The 20,048-nt window shown below is 34.1% G+C and overlaps 2 protein-coding genes across 2 annotated transcripts in view; both read right to left on the reverse strand.

Annotated features, from left to right (window-relative positions):
- Positions 1–361: 361 nt before the first annotated feature.
- Positions 362–15,237, reverse strand: LOC136031864 (RPA-interacting protein-like). The gene is made up of 4 exons (XM_065711792.1): positions 15,093–15,237; positions 5,317–5,447; positions 3,107–3,210; positions 362–1,443 (listed from the first exon to the last, which is right to left on the reverse strand). Exons 1-4 carry the CDS (start codon positions 15,162–15,164, stop codon positions 1,103–1,105), a joined length of 648 nt encoding a protein of 215 aa, XP_065567864.1. The 5' UTR covers positions 15,165–15,237; the 3' UTR covers positions 362–1,102.
- A 3,752-nt stretch (positions 15,238–18,989) lies between these two features.
- The window catches only part of LOC136031866 (insulin-like growth factor-binding protein complex acid labile subunit), a 55,820-nt gene continuing 54,761 nt past the window's right edge, over positions 18,990–20,048 (reverse strand). Inside the window, exons 10-11 of the mRNA XM_065711799.1 lie at positions 19,854–19,976; positions 18,990–19,211 (exon numbers count right to left, since the gene is read on the reverse strand). Coding sequence (XP_065567871.1) covers positions 19,049–19,211; positions 19,854–19,976 — 286 coding nt within the window. The 3' untranslated portion in view covers positions 18,990–19,048. The remainder of the gene's footprint in view (positions 19,212–19,853; positions 19,977–20,048) is intronic.

The raw sequence follows: 20,048 nt of genomic DNA on the forward strand, positions 1-20,048 counted from the left end.
ATCTACTGAGAAACAGCGAGCATAACAAACCTAGCTACACCTATAATCATTTCTCTTTTCCTATTTAACTTAGTTCACATACACTGATAAAACGCCCAAGTAAGCCTTTAAACAGTACAGAGACACATTACTGTTAATTTCACAGCTCGAATCGCCTCTGGCCATTATCACAATCACTTCCGCCAACCCTGTGTGCTTTTTGATTGGTAAGAACCACTTTATGCTTTATAGCCCGAAAATACCTTGGGAATGAAGCAAGTTTCAAAAGTTATAATTCTACCTTCAATAAGTATCATTTTTTAACCGTGGTGCCATCCAGAACCTACAATAAAAACCTAATATTCAATAAATTAAAATGATAAAATTTACCAATTTTATTTTATCTCGACAAAACAATTGTTGTTGCAATTCATATTCAGTTTTAAGCAAGTAATCGTGAACTCATACTTAAACTTCAAACTATGTCAGTTAAAATAACCATTTTCAAAAAAACAATAGCAATTATAGTAAACACTGAATTATCAAACTTCAAATAAGTATTTACAGTTAAAAACAATTTTACTATCAAATACATTCATCCAAACAGATTTCCCAAATAAGGCTGTACAACTGTTTTTGGTTTTAAATGAAGATAATAAATTGAAAGAAAAAAAAATATTGTATAATGGGCAGAAGGTAGGAGGGGGAGCGCAGCTTACTCACTCAAAACCATATACTCATAATTCATGAAACGACAATTCTTTGCATTTTTTGAACTCCTCGGAACCTTTGGCAAAAAAAACATATATTTAAAAAAAACAAAAAAAAACAGCCCTTTCACAGGAAAAATTTTCGACTACAAGACATTGAATTTCAATGACCAGTGATTAGGTAGAATAGATTAATTTTCCACACTGAGAGCCAGAACTACAAGACAGACGTAAACGACCACCAACAGGTCACAAGTTAAGATCTTAGCTAAGAGCGGTATTTTTAGGAAACTAACGATTTTTAACCATTACTTTCGACTAATCAGAGCCTTTTTCCATTGAAGAATATACAGAAATTAACTGAAATAAGCTCTATGAAACGCGGGGTTGGTCTCTTGAAAAAGATAATGGAACTATAAGGCATTAGAAAGTAGAATTTCCATAGCATCACAAATTCGACACACTGCATAAATTTCACTGCTGTTATCTGTTTTCATATAAATAAATTCCAATGATTTATCACAGATGGCAGCATGTCTGCCAACCGCACTATCAATTGATGCTTGCAGAAGTTCATGAGTTGTTGGATTTTGCAAACTAATGTTTATACCACAGTGACACATAATCAAGTTAATTGAAATGGATAAGGTATGTATTTGGCAGACAGGACAGACCACTTCGTTACTAAGCAAATGATTTAAATTCTGTTCTTCGATTAACAATTCGTCGTCAATTTCTTTCAAAAGACGTGATTCTGAAATAAGAAAACTTCGAGTATTTATGCCATTATAGGAAGCAAGAAAACTATGTCCAAAAAATAAACATACTGTACATACAGTTATTTTTCATCTAGTCTCGACAACCAGTAGCTTAATTTACAGGTTCATGATAAAAGTCGACCAAGTCCTTCGTAACAACTTTTAAAACACTAATATTTTAGCCAGGCTCAAATAATCTCTTAATATGCGAAGAACTGGGCGCAATTCTTCGAAGTGCCACTATTTCTTGTAGTCTATACATTTGATTGCACATTAACACATTAACACATTAACTTGATTTAATTTGATTGCACATTAACTTTAATTTGATTGCACAAATTAATTTGATTGCAAATAACTTTTAATTTGATTGCACATTAACATTAATTTGATTGCACATTAACTGGATTTGCTAGTTTTTAACTTTAATAAAAAAACTTTCCTATAATTTTATTTACTTATTTATTATAATTTTTTTGCTGTCCTTGTTTAGCATCATACCCCCTCAGGCTTAACTTTTGGTGTGCCCCTGATTATTTATTCTCTTTTGGTTATTAATAAAAAAATTTACGACTGCTACTTCAAACAAAAAGTAAGCTTTGATTTGCTAGATGAAAATGATGTAAAAGCTTAGTAGCAGAGAGTGTGTTTCAAAAACCAATTATAATTATCATTAGCAATAATTAATTATTTGTTATTACCTTGATCTCAAAATGGATCAGAACTACAAGTTCAATAACTTTTATATTCAGCAAAAGCTGATTCCTGACTCATACTACAAAGAATCAACCAAGTTCTTTTGTTATCTGGAAAGCTGGAAATAATTAATTATTATCAAAGATAATTGCATTTTGAAACACATCAAGATAAATTGCAGATATTGTTTCCATTTGCAACTTCTTATCTATCTGAAAAATGCTTATACGTGGCATTAAAAGTAAAAACAAAAATTCTTTGTAACCCTAAAAAACGATTTATTTTGGTGTGTTTCAAATATTAATCCACAAAAAGAAAAGGCCATTAAATGCAAAAAAAAACTTGAACATATTATTAGTTATTGACTAGTATGCGTTTATTCATCAATCTAACTTTATTTTTATATTTGCATGTACTTGTTAGAAAATGAAACCTTATTTGAGCCTATTATTAATAAATTCAGTATGTAACAAATTATTATACAGTTAAATAATAATTATTATATATTATTATAATATATTGCTATCACTATTATAACAAGGCATTATTGTTTAGAGGTTCACTATAATCCAAGCACTTTTGGTCAGTAAGCATTGAAAGGCCCTAAAAATTTAGCATTGGCCTCACTGTTAGAGGGAAAGCTTCTTCTAAATGACACGTGTCTAAGGTGTGAGTGCGCTGAGATAATAATAGTAGCCTAGTCTTAGTTAATAGCCTAAACTTACTTAAAGTACTCGGGCAGCATGAAGTTAGAAAACAATCCTTACTTCATAATATGTAGAATAACTGTAGCTAACACATTTTGCATGCAGGCCTGCTATACTTTATGTTATACTTAGTTAAGGGTTTCTTGGTTCAAGGCCTGTGACATTGAATGCTTTCGACAAAACCTAAGTCCAAAATAAAGCATGATATAAAAATGTTTCTTAATTGGTAAGAAGCACATTAGCTTATGGATCATACCTTCATCTTTCAATTCTTGCTGAATTTCCTTCATAATCTGTTCCATTTCCAGAATATCATTTTCACCAATTTGTTGTTTTGAAAATAATGTCTTTGGCTGAAGCCTGAAATGTTAGATGATTAGAAAAAGAAAGTGAATAATTCAAATCGTATTGTCTTTAACTTAGTAACAACTCATGTTCAATCATTGTCTTTCGTTATATTCTACGTGCTAATGATGAACTAATAAAAATCAGTAATACTAGATAGAATAAGATCCAGCTTCACTGGCTCTTTGTCTAACAAAACGGTCGCTTTGACAGCTTATAGTAAAAAGAAAAATACCAGGACTTCGCTCGCTATGATTGGTAGCTGGGACTTTTAACTCCGCAATGCAAACGACCCTCTCTTTCCTCTGGCAGTACTAAGGCTTTCAGACCTCAAAAATTATTTTCAGACAGTTGGTCCCCAGCAATAGACCTTCTCTTCACTTGAACAGGGTTAGGAATTAAGCCATCTCAAGATGTTATTCCTAGTGAGTTAAAAAAAAAAAAAAAAAAATCGTAAAGTTTTTCTTGCTATGTTTAACGGTTTCACGTATCCCTGCTTAATTAGTTTAACTATTCGTTTGGTGCATGGAACCAAAAAACGAAGTTCCTTGATTATATCATTTTAACTGAAAATTTTGATATCCTTCATTTTCATTTATGATTTATTGTGATCCTTGTTGCTGTATGTCTTCAAATCAAGCTGTGCTTCATTTTCGGTCATTCGGACTTTCTTCTGCTTCATTTGGATTATCACTCAGACATTTTTTCCATGCTTTTTACTTAAAGCTCTTCAGATTCTGTCATCCACCTTGTATAATTTTGCATGACGTCAAAGATACCACAAAAATTCAAATTGAACTTTTGAATTTCTTCTTTTTCAGCCTTCCCAGGCAATTATTCTTTTCCTTTAATAAAGTTTGTTACATAATTCAGTACCAACCAGACATGTTTCATCGCATATACCCTCTGAAATATCTAAAGCTAAATTAAAACGTTAGCATAATTATTGTGTGACTCTTTAGTTTTAAGTCGTAGGGTGGCAAATATGCAATTTCAATTGAATTAAGAAATTTTGGCGTGAGTTCAAACCCTCCTTCCTGTTTATCCTAGGTCGTAGCAGTAGCCACAACCTAGTAAGGGATTCTTCACATATGCTATAATAATAAGTTTATTAATTCCATTGAAATTTTGATTTGTCTCCTAACCACGGATTTCGCTTTGAAACATTTTCTTTTGCAAGTTCATGTGATATACGCGCATTTGTCATAAATGTCAAAAACAATTCCTGGGAAAAAGTTATGTAATTTGCTCTTTAAGTCTTGCAATAAGAAAATATATGAATGTGACTTATTTACATGAAGAATGTTTTTCAAAAATTAAGGCTCTAAACAAATTTTCTCAAACTTGTGACCTATCTTGATCGTTTTTTTCCGGCCTGAATATCTCAATCTGCTGATTTTCCAAAAAGAATAGTTTTTGAAAAAAATACATAAATGAATACATACACAATTGCTCACTTGAAGAGTTGTACCAGGAGCCTGGGCTTCGCCCAAGCCCTTGCACTCGGCATGCGGCAGGGTTGTATACATTTTATCCTCTAATTACGCATAAGCATAATTCTTGTTTTATACTTTAGTTTTAAGTCATGAGGTGTCAAATCATCAATTTGAGTTGAATTACAAAGTTATGGCGTGAATTCAATTCTTCTTTCTTGTTAATGAAAATAAAATCATCCATTTTATTGGATGTGTATTTTCCTGGGACTCGTTGTGATTCAAACTGTTGCTTCTCTTCTAACCGCAGATTTTGTTAATGATTGGATATGATCATCCCTATCACTTATTTCTAACCACAGGTTTTTTTTTAACCATTAATCTAAAAAATCAACTAATTCTAATGCATATTCGCCAAAAACTACAATCAACTAATTCTACTGAATATTTGCCAAAAACTTTATATGCCAAATTCCTTGGAAATTTTAAAATGTCAATGGAATCTAAATAGAGACAGGTATTAATAGAAAATCCCCGTCCTATTTCATTTCAATGCTGCTAAACACAAAACCCAAGAAAATATCTTTCCTTTTCTGATTTACACGTGCACCCTGTTCATTTTACCGCGTTTGGTGAGAAAAAGATAATTGGAAGAAGATAATTGGTAATTTAAATCTCTATTCAATACCTCGAGTTTCGATTTTCCATGTAGTCTGACCATTCTTGGCTGATGATTTTCTCGGCTAGAGAGTGTCCACCAGGACTTCTTTTGAGCTCCATCAGGGCTTCACGAGACGATTTGATTCTTGTGAAGCACCTCTAAAATAAATTTTAGTTCAGTAATTAAATTCATACAAACTTTTTAGTTATATACATAGGTGTCAAATTTCAATAGTTTTGAATGAAATGGAATCAGAACAGAACATGTTCACAAAAAGTGTCCTTGTAAAATAATTGAATAAAAAAAACAATTTTCAACTGAAAGTAAGGAGCAACATTAAAACTTAAAACAAACAGAAATTATTATGTATATGAGGGTGTTGCTCCTCCTCAACACCTTAGTTTTTACACTAAAGTTTTTTAGTACTTAAAAAAAAGAAGCTTTGTATTGTTCTAATTAAACAAACCTTGTGTTTCAGGAGTTGTTCTTAAAGAATTGGAACAAAATTCAAGCTTTCGCACAAACAGCAAGGTACTGAGCAGCCCCCCTCATATATGTAATAGTTTCTGTTCATTTCAATGTCCTTATCTTAAGTTGAAATATTTTTTTTTTATTTAATTTGCTAGAAAATCTGGATCCACCTCCACGGGAATATCCCTCCTCCCCACAGATGTATTCTCTAGAGAATTCAATCCCAGTGAAAATGTGCCTATGATAATTACCTTAACATTTCCACATGTGAAATAGAGTTGACAAAGAGAAAGCAAGACATAAGAAGAATTTCGTAGAGGAACTCTGGCAAATTTGAATTCAGTATAAAATTTCCCAGAAAAATTCAAACTCCTGGAAACTTTCCTCTCCATGGGAAATTTTCCACACGAAAAATCCCCCCCCCCCAAAAAAATGTATTCATACTTCCCAATGACAAATACTATAGGTTAACAATTGGCAAATTTCATAACTTAATCGTGTTTATCCAGAGGCTATGGGGGTTCATGATGTCTACAAAATTATAGTTATTCAGGCTTTCAACTTTGCTGAAACAAAATAACTGTCTCAAAATTTTGATTGGACAATTTTGAGAAAAATAGGAGTGGGAGAAGGCATAGTTGTCCTCCAATCTTTTTGGTCACTTAAAAAGGTCACTAGAACTTAAAATTTCGTTTGAATGAGCCCTCTCTCAATATTCTGAGACCACTGGGTTGATATGATTACCTCTAAAAAAAAAGAAATAAACATGCATACCTGGTCTTTCTTCTGGCAAAAACTAAAATATTCCCATGTTCGTGGATGGGAGCTTGAAACATCTACAGTAGAGTTCTCTGATACACTGAATCTGATGGGGCGATTTTCATTAAGATTCTACAGCTTTTAAGGGTATTTCCCCCTTTTTTTGAAAATTGGGCTAATTTTGTCAGGCTCATAGCCTTTGATGGGTAAGACTAAACTGAATGAAACTTATATAATTTGGAATCAGCATAATAAGACGATTCTTTTGATATATCTATTGGTATCAAAATCCAACTTTTCTAAAGTTTCAGTTACTATTGAACTGGGTTGCTCCTTACTTACAGTTCATTATCACAAACTGTTTGATGAAATTGAACTGAAAGTTACAAATATATCTGCTTCATGGTCTTATAGCTGACAGAACTTTAGCCATCACAAATTTCATTCAATTTTTGACCCAGTGTTCAAAAGGAACTCTCAGATCCAGCTATACCCTTTTTAATGAAGAGATTTGCAGGACCAGTAAACTTGATGACATTCTATCACCTAACAAATTATAATAATTAAAATTATTTTTTCTGTAAAATCTGCAATGTTGCTTTCATTTCTTCCTTTTTATACTGAGGGAGAGTACTGAAAAAATGGTATTCTTATAAAAAGAAAACATTATGTAAATATATAGAATTTGTTTTACCAAAACCCCTCTAACCTTGAAGAATTTGAAAAGAGACCTAGAATTTGTGTAGGGCCAATCTAAGATCAGAGGAATGCCCTCTACCCCTACTACATCTGGTGTCAACTAATTCTAACCCAGCTACTTTAAAGAGTCATATACAGGAACATTCATTGTCCAATCCTTTTGGCATGTCATTCTGAGTAGCTTTTTTCCCCTGTTAATAAATGTAAGAAGTTAAGTTAAGCTGAAGTCTTTAGCCTAATGAACTTTTGTAAATTGCAGTAGCCAAATCAGAAAAAAAAGTATTTGGTTGGCTCTAGTTAAGTGCACAGGAGGTGGGCATTTGTTTCTACAGAGCTTGAGCTTGCTGGCTCTGGATTCTTTGGAAAGGTGTTACAAACTTTACAAAGAACAAGCACAAGATTATCTACCATTCCTTATCTCATAAAACAATGTTCTCTCCAGAGATTGCATATTGGCTTCACGAGCTGGGTATTGGGGTAATTATTCATAACTAGTTATTTGGAAATAATTGGTAAATTATACAAAACACAAAAACTGTACATTTTCAGGCAATCATTTTTCAATTTGTCAGCAGGAAAATCCTTTGGGCTAATCTTGAAATTCTCCTAATTCTCTCTAAACTCTGTATAATATAACAAATGATATTTGTTCTTTTCAATAGACCTATTGGGCTTAGTTGGGCAGTTAGTACCATACATCACTTGCAGCTTCCTTTTTGTTTTTTGGTATCTTGCTATTGTGAGTAAACAGCAAATTTTTTTGTTGAAAAATATTATTTATTTATTTATTTGAAAACCCGTCAATCATACGAAATGAAAAAAGACGGAGCACGAACGTATAAATATAAGAAAATATATAAGAACATATCAGAAGAGACATAACTAGAAAGAGACTCAACTAATAAAAGGGCAAACAAAATAGTACTAAAATGAATAAAACGAAAACAGATCTATTGTAAAAGGAGATCTTACCAATCGTGATCTACTATTTTAATATTGTGTCTTTTGATTAAATTTTCAGCTGCAACATGAGGGTCGGTTATGTGATACTTTTTAATGAGGATTGAGTTTCTGTACCAGGGAGGGAAACGTAGGAGGTATTTAGCAAAACGGAAGAAAAGCGCACGGATTTTAGACAGTTCAGCCTTCGAGAATAGTTTCCAAAATGGTGCCAGGTACAGAATATGAGGCAAAACAGTAGCGTTGTATAGGCTGGCAAGGAGGGGGCGGCTAAAACGGAATTTAGCAGAGACTATGGAAGCATACGAGCCGGAGATTCGTCGATTGAGGTGTTTGATCAGTAGAAGACGTGTATGCCTTAGAGACGAGCCAATAGGGACTCCGAGGTAATTTATGTGGTCAGCAGTATTCAAGAGATTTTCACCAAAAAGCAGTGAAGACACGTGAGGTGTTTTTTGCCAATTGAAGAGAACTATATCGGTTTTCTCAGTGTTAAAACTGAGGCCAAGTTTTAGATATTCGGTTTTAAGCGTTTCAAAAATGTCAGAAGCTTTTTGCAATGTTCTACTTAAGTTCAAGACGTCGTCGGCGTAGCATACTAAGGAGGTGTCTATAGAAGAAAGAATGCATGAGGTTGGGCATTTATCTTGTGCTTGAAGAACATAATTATTGAACAAATGAGAGAAGGAGACAGCTCCCTGGCGGGCACCTTTCAAAACGGGGATCAATTTTTCATGAGGCCGGGGAGGCAAATTTTTGTCGGGAGGAAGCTTTAGGCGAATGGACAGCCTCGAGTACATATCACGTAGGGATCGAAATATGCAGGGATTCAGACCTCGTTGTGAAGCTTTTAATAACATTGCAGCGTGTATGAGTGACACGAATGCACGGCTGATGTCATAACTAGCTAAGGGTATGCTCTCTCCAGAAAAATCCGCATCGAGTAGCACACTCACTACAGCCGTCAAGGCATCGGCACAACCAGTGCGGCGCTTAAATCCGAATTGACGTGGCAGGGTGTAGCATTTAGTTTCCAGTTCATTAATGAATAGAAGCTCGAATAGTTTACATAAAGATGTGGCGACTGTAATGGGGCGGAAAGACGAGCATTTGATGTCATGTTTCCCTTTCTTCGGAATGGGGGTAAGATCCCCTACGCAGAAGGAGGAGGGAACAACACCTTGCGTGAAAATCATCTGCATAAAAAGCGAAAGATGCATAGTGAGAACCGAACCACCATGTTTAATATGGATAGAGCTAACACGGTCAATTCCGCAAGAAGACTTATTTTTCAACCGACGAATTGCTTGAATAACTGACTCTAAACTGACAACAAAATCACCGTGCGGAAGCTTATCAAGGAACTCACCCAATTCTCTCTCGTACATGTCTTCAAGTACGAGAGGTTCAATTCACTCGCATAATAAGAATACCAGACCTCGACAGGGATTTCAGACGGCGACAACAGAGGGATAGGCTTTGCCAAAGATACAGACTTGAGAAGAAAATTTCGATCCTGTTTTGCACGGGCAGAATAGCTATCAACGAGAGATTTGCGGTGGAGGGAGAGCTCCTTCGAGAATCTACGCTTCGTAGTCAGTCTGATGCTATTAATGATACCAGATCTTGGGCGCCCACAGTCTTTCTATACCGAAAACCAGAATTTTGCTCGATGACAAGCGGCTACCAGTGAATGATTTTCGGGCCATTTTTGCACCATCCCTTTACGAACTTTTACTTTAGGTACCGCTAACATCTCAGCATGAAGGAGAGCGTGACAAATTTCAGAGCAATAAATATTGAGACAAATTCGGACTTCTTCTTTAGAGAGATCTTTCGGTTTTTGGAGGAGATTAAAGGGAATACAGATTTATTAAGAATTTCTTCTGTCGCCAGAGCAAATAGTTTCTTATCAGCCTTAAGCCAATCAAGACGAAATTTAGGCTGTTGGGTTTTCTGGCGGGTTTGGTGACAATTCGAAGAGACAATATGTACAGAAGACGAGACAGGAAGGTGGTCAGAAATTTGTTAGTCCGTTACTACCCTAACATTTTGAACAGTTAAATTATGAGAAATGACAACATGGTCTAGATTTGACACACTGGAGGAGCTGTAAATATATGTAAAATCCCTATCTTTTCCTACCACAGCAAGGTAATCACCAAAAAGATTCTTAATCAAATAGATTCGAGATGATTGTAGAGAAGAAATCTCAGAAAGGTTGCAGTTGAAATCTCCAATTACTACACAAGAAAAACCCTGGCGCTTAATTTCAGATATACATGAATTTAGTTTCTCACAAGAAAGGGCAAAAAGACGTTCTGAACGCTCATCTTTATAATCTGTTGGCAAATACACGTTAATAAATACACAACTTTCAATTCATACTGCGAGAAAATTGTCAAACTTTTCGAATAGACTGGACAGAACACATGACCGAACAAACATAGCTAGGCCTCCTGAAGGTCTTCCTCGGCTGCAGCTCTGTTTAGCTGGAACTTTGTAGGCCTTCGTGGTATGATTCAGTTATAACAGGTTTTCACTTTGCACGGTAATAAAGTGCTCTTGAATGCACACTACATCATGTTCGACACTTAAATCACTAAGGATCGGGAGCTTCTCAATGAACGAGCCATTGATGTTCCATGAAATGAAGCTATAGCACTTGCTCATGATTTCTGTAGTTGCCTGTTTTTGAGACAACTAATACTGTAGCAGGTATGACCCGGCACTTTACACTCTACACAAAAAGGGAGTTTTGAGCAGGGAGCTTCGCGCGTGGAATTGTGCTCATGCGAGCCACATTTTGAACATGTTGATGGATTTAGAACAGAATAGAATATATTTATTCACTACAATAGCCGGAGCTAGCATTAGCATGTCATGACAAAAATAATTTATACCTTCAAAAACACTCATAGGAAAATTTAAACAAACATTACATTAATCAAACACATATTAATCAAACATTAAATATTGGTCGCGTCAATATTATTAAAATGACGGGTAAAATATGGAACAAATGATTTGCAATATCAACGGCGCGGAAGGAAAACAAATTCTTGTAATCGTTTGTAGCCAATTCTAATCGAGTTTTCAAGGAAAACTTCAAGATCACTCCGCGTCTGAAAATATACTTTATATGTTCTCAACTTTCCACACTGGGTTACCTTCATACATTTTGGTATTAATTCTTCGAGCTTCAAGTGATCGATATCCTCCAGCACGCGCTTGACATCGCCAATTTAAGCAGATTCTTTTAATGAGGCATACAGACTTGGGCTTGATGTTTTCATAGCTTCCACTATTTTCATGGCTGCTGTCTTAGTTCAAACAACAAGTTTCAACTCATTTTTGGTGTGCTTTAATTCTGTAACGTCTTCCACAGAGTTCTGGCATATGGAGTCCAAGAAAATCTTGCATTCATTTGGGCCTTTAAGGTCAGTTGGTGGGTTTTTCACCATAACAGCGTATGACGGCTTTGAGGGGGGGTGCACAATTTAAGCATTGATGAGAGGGCTTAGGCAGGCTCATTTGAGAGTGGGTTAGTGTTGCTAGAACACCGTCCAACTTCCTAGACATTTCGTTTATTTTAGAAATAACTGTGGCGCTAACGGCATCGCCTATTGCGGGAACTTCACAGGGGCTGATTATCACGAATTTAGGAATGTTCACTTTTGGCTTTGCAGCATTTACTAAGGTTTTCGACATTTCGAGAATATTGTCCTCATCTTTGGCACGGATTACTACTCTATTAGGCTCATTAAGTTCTGTATGGAGAATTCGTTTAGCTAGTATAATTGTCTCATGGTTGTAGTAGCCTACCACTGATTTGATAATTGATTCCATTTTAATGCCATTGCTAAGCGCTCTGCTAATGAAGTTCAATACTGCATTTAATATCAGTTTCTCACCCATCTTACAAGTCCCAAAGACAATCCAAAATCATAGTCTGTTAAACAACAATCACCTCTGATTACATTAACTGTTATTTCACTTGGCAAATATCCATAAACAGGTAACACTGATGCAATTAGCAATCACCCGCTTAGTCGAGCATTGAAATGTAATTTAAAATAGGCCAACTTTTAATCCTTAGTTTCTGTCTTTATTATAATCCACTTTTAATGTTAACTCAATGAGAACAGAATGGCAACGAGTGATTGCAAAATAAGTTCATAAAAAACTTGCCAAACAGCTTTGTTCAGTATCCAGAAAAAGGTTATTTAGAAAAAGGTTTGTTCTGTGAAGTTGTTCACGGAACAAAAGCTAGTTCACCCAGACTGAACTAGAATCTCAGGCAGAGATAACGAGTGAGCCTAACTCAAAGAAAACATTTAAATTTATATACATGTTGCTGTAAACACAGCTCCAATACCTTTAAAAGGCATATTTATCAGAGGATTGGGGAACTAGGTAAGAAATATATTCCTTATATATTGATCAATATCATTGAAACTATCTAGATGTAAAAAAAGGCTCATGGGTAGAGCAACTCTAAGGGATTAATTGTCTAAGTATGCTTAACTTAAGTGATTAATTATAAAGGATTTCATTTGGTCAAGCATGCACAATGGGACAAGTGAAAACTCCTAAGGACAATGCAACATTAAAGTGACCCTTTCTTCAACTAATTGAAGAGAACTAAAGGACTGCATTAGAGTAATTTTAAGATTATACAAACAATTTTAATCTTATCTTTTTAATGTGGCAGCCAGATGTAGAACCTATAGCCAAGAAAATGAGGATTTGTTCAATAGTAAAGGAATTCTATAAACTTGATCTGTATCTAATTCCATGAAATAAAAATGTATTGTCTTCTTTTTTCTGCAACCAATAAAAACAAAACAAAATTGCAGCTACTGTTTACAGCAACTGTACAACAGGAAAACACACTTTTCAGGAGGCAGTGAAAACTTGCTTTTGTCTGCATATTAAAATCATCATTTGACTTTTTTCAGCATTTGAACAAAGAACTTTTAAACATTAACTAGTCAGAAAAAAACAGAATGCCAAAGGTTAAGATCTAACAGACAGTCAACATATGTAACCATGCTGGGTACAACTCCAAAATGACAAGAAAATGCCCCTATTCAGGAGGCTATGATTTTTTTTTTGTAGTTTAGAATTGACATTTTACTTTTTTGTAAGAGGTCACCAAATATCAGTGTCCTTTGGAGAGGGGGGGAGAGATAGATAAAAGTACTTCAAAATACATTCCCAGGCAACCATCAAGGCTCTCAAACAATTCCTGAGCATTTTATCTATGCAGCTCAACTGTTTTCCAAGATAGAAAAAAAATCTCTTATGTAGAGTTTTACTAAAAACATACTCTGGGAAGGCAGTGCCAGGCTTCCATGCTAACCCTCTTCTGATTTCTAAGAGTTAATTTTCCCTGGTTTTAGTTTGTAAAATATAATTCCTGTTATTTGATTAAAATTTGAAGCCACATCAATGTTTTGGTAAGATTCTAGTTAATTGACTTCTTGCTATCTCAAAAAGGATTTAGGTTAGGAAAATGAAATTTTCAGGGATGAATCTACAGACTGAAGTATGTCCCAGGAAGTTATTTTGAAGCAAAAACCTCTACTCCTTCTCCCTCTAGAGGGCCCTGACCTTTAAAAATATGTGTGTTATAAAAGTGAAACCTTATAAAATAGATCTTCTGCTTAATTAAAGTAAAACAAAATTGTTTTCAGCTTCATAACTTTGCTAAATTCCATTTTATAAGGTTTTAAAGATATGCAAATATATTTCCTAAATTGTGAAAAAAAACATTGATATGGGTCAAAATTCTACTTAAATAACAGGAATTGCATTCTCAGAACTAAAGGCAGAGAAAATACAACTAGTAACTGAATATTAAAGTAAAATGAATGAAAGTAAGTATGAATTAAAGTAAAGTGTTGTTTTGTCCAAATTTCAATGGGTATAGACCTGCATTGTAGGCACATTTTAGAGCCCTCTAGAGGGAGAAGGAGTAGAGGTGTGTACTTTAAAATACCTTCCCAGGACATATTTTAGCCAGTAGACCCATTCCTGAAAGTTTTATTTTCCTAACCTAAACCCTTTCCAAGATAGCAAGAAGTCAATTAACTAGAATTTTACCCTGAAAATGCAATTCCTGTTATTTGAGTAGAATTTTGAGCCATGTTAATGTTTTTTTTCAAAATTTAGGAAATGTATTTGCATATCTTTAAAACCTTATAAAATGGGATTGAGCAAAGTTATGAAGCTGAAAACAATTTTGTTGCACTTCAATTAAGCAGAAGATCTATTCCCAAGGTTTCACTTTTATAACACACATATTTTTAAAGGTCATCAAAGGTCAGGACCCTCTAGAGGGAGAAGGAGTGGAGGTAAGTACCTTAAAATACCTTCCCAGGACATACTTTAGCCTGTAGACCCATCCCTGAAAGTTTCATTTTCCTAACCTAAACCCTTTCTGATATAGCAAGAAGTCAATTAACTAGAATTTTACCCATTTTCAGAACTAAAGGCAGAGAAAAAGCAACTAATAACTGAAAATTAAGGTAAAATTTTGTTTTGTCATAATTTCAATAGGTATAGACCTGTCATGTAGGCAAATTTCAGGGCCCTCTAGAGGGAGAAGGAGTGGAGGTGGGTACTTCAAAATACCTTCCCGGGACATACTTTAGCCTGTAGATTCATCCCTGAAAGTTTCATTTTCCTAACCTAAACCCTTTCCGAGATAGCAAGAAGTCAATTAACTAGAATTTTACCATTTACCCCCCCCCCCACAAAAAAAAAATATTAATTAGGCCTATAAACTGTAACCAAAGCCTAACCTAACTTTCTTATTTAGTCCAAAATTGAAAAAATAGCCTAATTTTCGGATTATAATAAACACCTTCTTCAATCTTCTATTAGGGAGCAGTAATAAAGACAAATACCTCACGGACATGCTCCTTCCAGGAACCAAAGTCTCTTGATCCCTTCTTGTAAAGTTTAGCACGTCGATCCATTTTGAAATCGTCCGCTTAATTTTAAATTGAAAATTCAGTCGCGTCGGATGTTCAATAACTCTTTCAAAAACGACTAAATGAACCCATTTAGTGCCAGTGCCATGCTAACTGTGCCATTTTTAAGGCAAAGTTGCTCTTTTTTAACTGGAAAATGCAAAAGCTTGGAATCATAGTTTATCGACCTGTTAAGTGAGTCTGGTAATAAATTCAGCCATATAAAATTAGTAAGCAATAGTTAAAAATACCAAAGACACTAAAAATGAAATGTGATTCTTCACAGTGGTTAAGGCGAATGTTACACAGCTATTTACGTCTTAGTAAACTGGGGCAACATGGGGAGCTCAATATTTAATGGAAAAGATGTTCAATGTCGGTTTGTATTTTGTACACTTAGCGGGCGCCAAGTTAAGAACGTGTGTAAAAATCAGTAGAAAATGAGTGGAAAAATAATAATGAGGTCATTATGTATTACGTATTTACACCATTATATATTATACATTATGTTTCGTGGTTGCTGTAGCAAAAAATATGTACTGCCATTTTATGGCAGAAAACTGTGTAAAAGAAAAAGCAGTGGGTAAATGAATAAAATTATGCAAGAATTGATTCCCGACATTTTGTTTCCAACAAAAAAAATGTATATATTGCTAAACGGCCAAAAAACTAAGTTATGTATTAGAATGTTTATTGTTGGACTTCAACAAAATTAAATCTTTCAAACGATTTGTTAGGACAAATGACTTATTTACAGCGGAATATTTTTGAAAAATTAGGCTATCTTGTTTTTTTTTGTTTTTTTTTATTTATCCCATTTGCTGACTACAGAAATATCAATAATATCTTTGTTTATTATGATTCAAAAATATCACCTTTCTTACTTAATTTTGGCATTTTATCAATACCCTATAATAGGTTTACACTTACCAACAGCAGACTTTTTTTGGTCCAATTAGGCTTTCTTTTTTGTTGTATTTATCCTTTAATTGACTACAGAAATATCAGCAATATCTTTGTTTCTTCTGATTTGAAAACATCACCTTTCTTATTTAGTTTTGGTATTTTCTCAATACCCTATAATAGTCGTAAACTTGTTCAGTAGCAAACGGCTGTACCACTCAACTGAATGTTGTAATTCTTGTCTATACTTGGTCTATAAAACCGTTTGGTTCCTCTGTTTAAGGATGCTGAAAGAATTTCCGCTTTATTGGTCCTCACGATTCAGTTTGACAATAAAGTAGAGAATTTTTGTATAAAAAAATATATTGAATATCAACCAAAATAAAAATTGATGAGAATTTCCGTTTCCAGGAATGAATAGACCTGAAATGGAGTAAGAGGGCAAATATGTTTTCATTTTGATGTCCTTGGGGCCTTAAGATTAGATTATTGTTGATAGAAGCTTTTCAAACCAATGTTTTGTATTTCAGTTTTCGTTCCTCTTCTGCTGAAGGGTGTGAAAAATAAAATCCAGGTAAAACACAGGTCGTTAACAAATCTTATTTTTCCATGAATACGGCTGATTATAACGTGGTGCAAATGCAACAGGATGCCAAACTCAAGGCAATTCTCTTTTCATATAGCAGTTCTATCTTTTTAAATTCTATACTGTCATCTACTTTTTTATAAGAAAAGAAAAGGCTGTTCCAACTTTTCACCAGGAGAATACTAATTACTATAGTGGTTGACGCGCGATTTATCTCGCCGATGGAATGCTTACGGTGGCTTTTAATTTTAATTAAGCAATTCTTGACTCAACTCACCAGACTAGAAGCAAAAACAAGCATTAATTCCTCAAATCTAGGAATTTTAAGGCTTGTAGTTTCTTTCTAACAAGTGACGAAAGGCTAGTATTTACCAAATTACCATAATCAGTGATTAGTGCAAGCTATTTTTCACTGTGATCAACAGATTAATATGAAAAAAGCAAGTCAAGTAGAGATAAATAATTGCAAATTTTGAAAGTTGGGACAAATATAATGAATTACGATAGTACAAGGATCTAATGGTATAAGATGAGTAAAAATAAGCTATAGCATCAAACTAGCAAAAAACGTGAACAAATTAGGTTATTAGAGCACAACCAACCAATTTCTTAGCACAGTATTTATTTGCAAAATATATCAGAGAGCTTCTCTTATTAGCCGTTTTCAATAAGAATTTTAAATTCCAAATTGTTCTGAAATTTCAAACTTTTTGAAACTAAAACCAGCATATATGGAAGCGTAATTGCTAGAGTCTAGACTTTCTTTATGAATTGGACACCTGCAGCTGCTAAGGGTTTGGAATAGACGAACAAAACCTACTCCTCAAGACAAGTTTAGCTGTATTCATTAGGTTTATGCAAAGTCCTAAGGCCCACAGAAGGTTTCTAAATGGCACATGAGAATAATTGATCTACGGCGAACAAAGGTTAAACCATATTAAACATGGTTTTAAAAATAGAAAGAATATGAAAGTTCCTTGAGACTTGTGGTCGTTTATTTTAAAGGTTCCATGAGAGAAAAAGCCAAAAATCACTGCTAAGCAATAAACTAAAATTATGGCTGCTAGTAAAATGAAAAAGATTACTGTGTAATCGGATCTTGCTGACAAGTTTAAATACTTATTGACGATAAATAGCTAATCAATGCTTTATTAGTGACCGGCAAAGTCTGTCTAGTAACTACTGAGAAAAAATTCAGGATTTGTACTTACTAATTATAACCGTCTACATCCAAAGCTAATCTTTGCATATTGTATTTGTTTCCAGCTAGCTTTTTTTGGTTTTCGACAAGCATGTAAGTGCACGCTATCATTCAAGTCTAAATTTTAGTGATATTAATAAAGAAATTCGTTTTTCTATTTTGTATGATTTCTATTTTCCTATTACTTCTTTTTTCCCTCTCTCCTTTAAATTTTGTGGCATTATTGATTTTTTTTGTAGAACTTCAAAAATCACTTTTCAATAAATAAGATATATCTTACAATGTGAAAAATAGATTGGCTTATGAGATTGCAAGCTCAGTTCTGTACAGGTGTAGTTTTCTATTGTAACGATCGTTATACAAAATATTTCGGTGAAAGTTTTAATGGTTCACCAACGTGTTATGGCTGATTTGGACGTATTTTTGTTTTCTGAGTTCATAATATAACGTAAAACAAGTATTTATGCCAAAAATCCCTGCAATTTAAAATTTTTATTAAGATAATCTTTCGCTCAAAGATATATAAAGGGAAATCTCTGAACCTTAATGCCTTGATAAATAATATGGTTCAACTCAATGCATAATACTAAAAATAAAATAAGGTATTAATTAAGCTAAAAGTGCTAGAATAGTTTCGGTCTTTTTTAGCTCAACTTAGTAATTAAAAAAAGACATCTTCCTAAATTTATAATTCATTAAAAATACATAATGAGATAGACCATTCCGCTTTTGATTCGATGAGACACAAAGGCCCACATTGGGGGAAACTGATGGCAGCTTGCAACTCATTTTTCTAATGACTTAGAAGAACTTATGATGACTAGAGCATATGCTATATCTGGAACAGAGCTTTTGATAATAGGGTCTCCTAGGTATTGAGCGAAAATTTTACTGTTCTTCGTTTTATTTTATTATTAATTTTATTATTAAGACATTCCTGAAATTTTAGAAACTTATTAAATTTTTTTAGAAATATTAAGAAATAATTTAAAGAAATTTTTCGCCCACCCATCGACAGTTTTAAATATTTAGTTGTTTTTTCAAAGCAGTAGGGCACAAAGCTATGATACTCTTTGGGCATAAGGTATGGTACATAAGATGCTCCATTCTTTCCCCTTGTCCATAAATGTGGTATACTGGGTTATATAAATTATCACCAAATTTTATTTGAAAATCAAACAAAAAAACACTAAAATAACATTAGCCAGCCCTGACTCTTGAACGTATACTCATCATTGAAGCCCATTGACCGTCACAGACCTCGTTAAAGTTCATATCATGGACAGCTCTCCCTCCTAGCTCTCCAGGTCCTCGGCATTTGGGTGAATAATTAGAGGTCTTATCCTGGTTGTCAGCAAGCCACCTGCGAAACCATAGAAAACATTGATTAACTCCATATAAAACTATCTCGTTCATTTAAAATTTAAGAATTCTTTTTTTGGTTTTAGTATTCTTACAACAAAAATAAATGTCTTTTTAGAATATATCTTCGAACGAAGGGCGTCATTTCCGGGGGGAGGGACATTTGCCCCCAATAATTTGAAGAAAAAAATATTACATGGCCTATGCTCATCGACTCTCTTGCCCTCCCCCCAATAGAAATTCTGGAGCTACCTCCCTGTTGGCAAATTGAAAAAAGCAATACAAACTAATTTTTGATGAACGTTTGGTATTTTTAAAGGCCATTTTACATGACTTAATAGCTTCTTGTTTTTGACAAAATATAAATAAAAATTGCTTGATAAATATGTTCAGGGTACAAACCGGAGATCTTTAGGTATTTATCACCGAAGGCTACGATTTTACGAACACTATGTGCTGTATCTACATTTACATCGTATACAAATCAAATTTCAAAGGAGGGGAGATGTGGGGTCCAAAGAAAGTATTGCTAAAGTACAAAGGCAGGTCCGTTTGTATTCTTTTCAGGGGACAAGGGATTTTCTAATCACCAAAAGAGAGGCGAATCAACTTGAAATTATCGAAAATATTTCTCTAGATTTACCTTGTCAAATATAAAATAGAACAGTCGCAATGCCATGGATTCTTGATTAAGTTGACGTATTGAAGATTAGGTAGGTCCAAGGTTCCTTCATGTAGAAACATAAATCTATTGCTGTCAATTTGCCTGAAATAAAAGTTATTTAGAGCCTCTATATTTTCAGAGTTGGAATAAATTTTATTGCAATGTAAAAACAAA

This window comes from Artemia franciscana, chromosome 10 (assembly GCF_032884065.1).
Source record: "Artemia franciscana chromosome 10, ASM3288406v1, whole genome shotgun sequence".
Taxonomy (NCBI): domain Eukaryota; kingdom Metazoa; phylum Arthropoda; class Branchiopoda; order Anostraca; family Artemiidae; genus Artemia; species Artemia franciscana.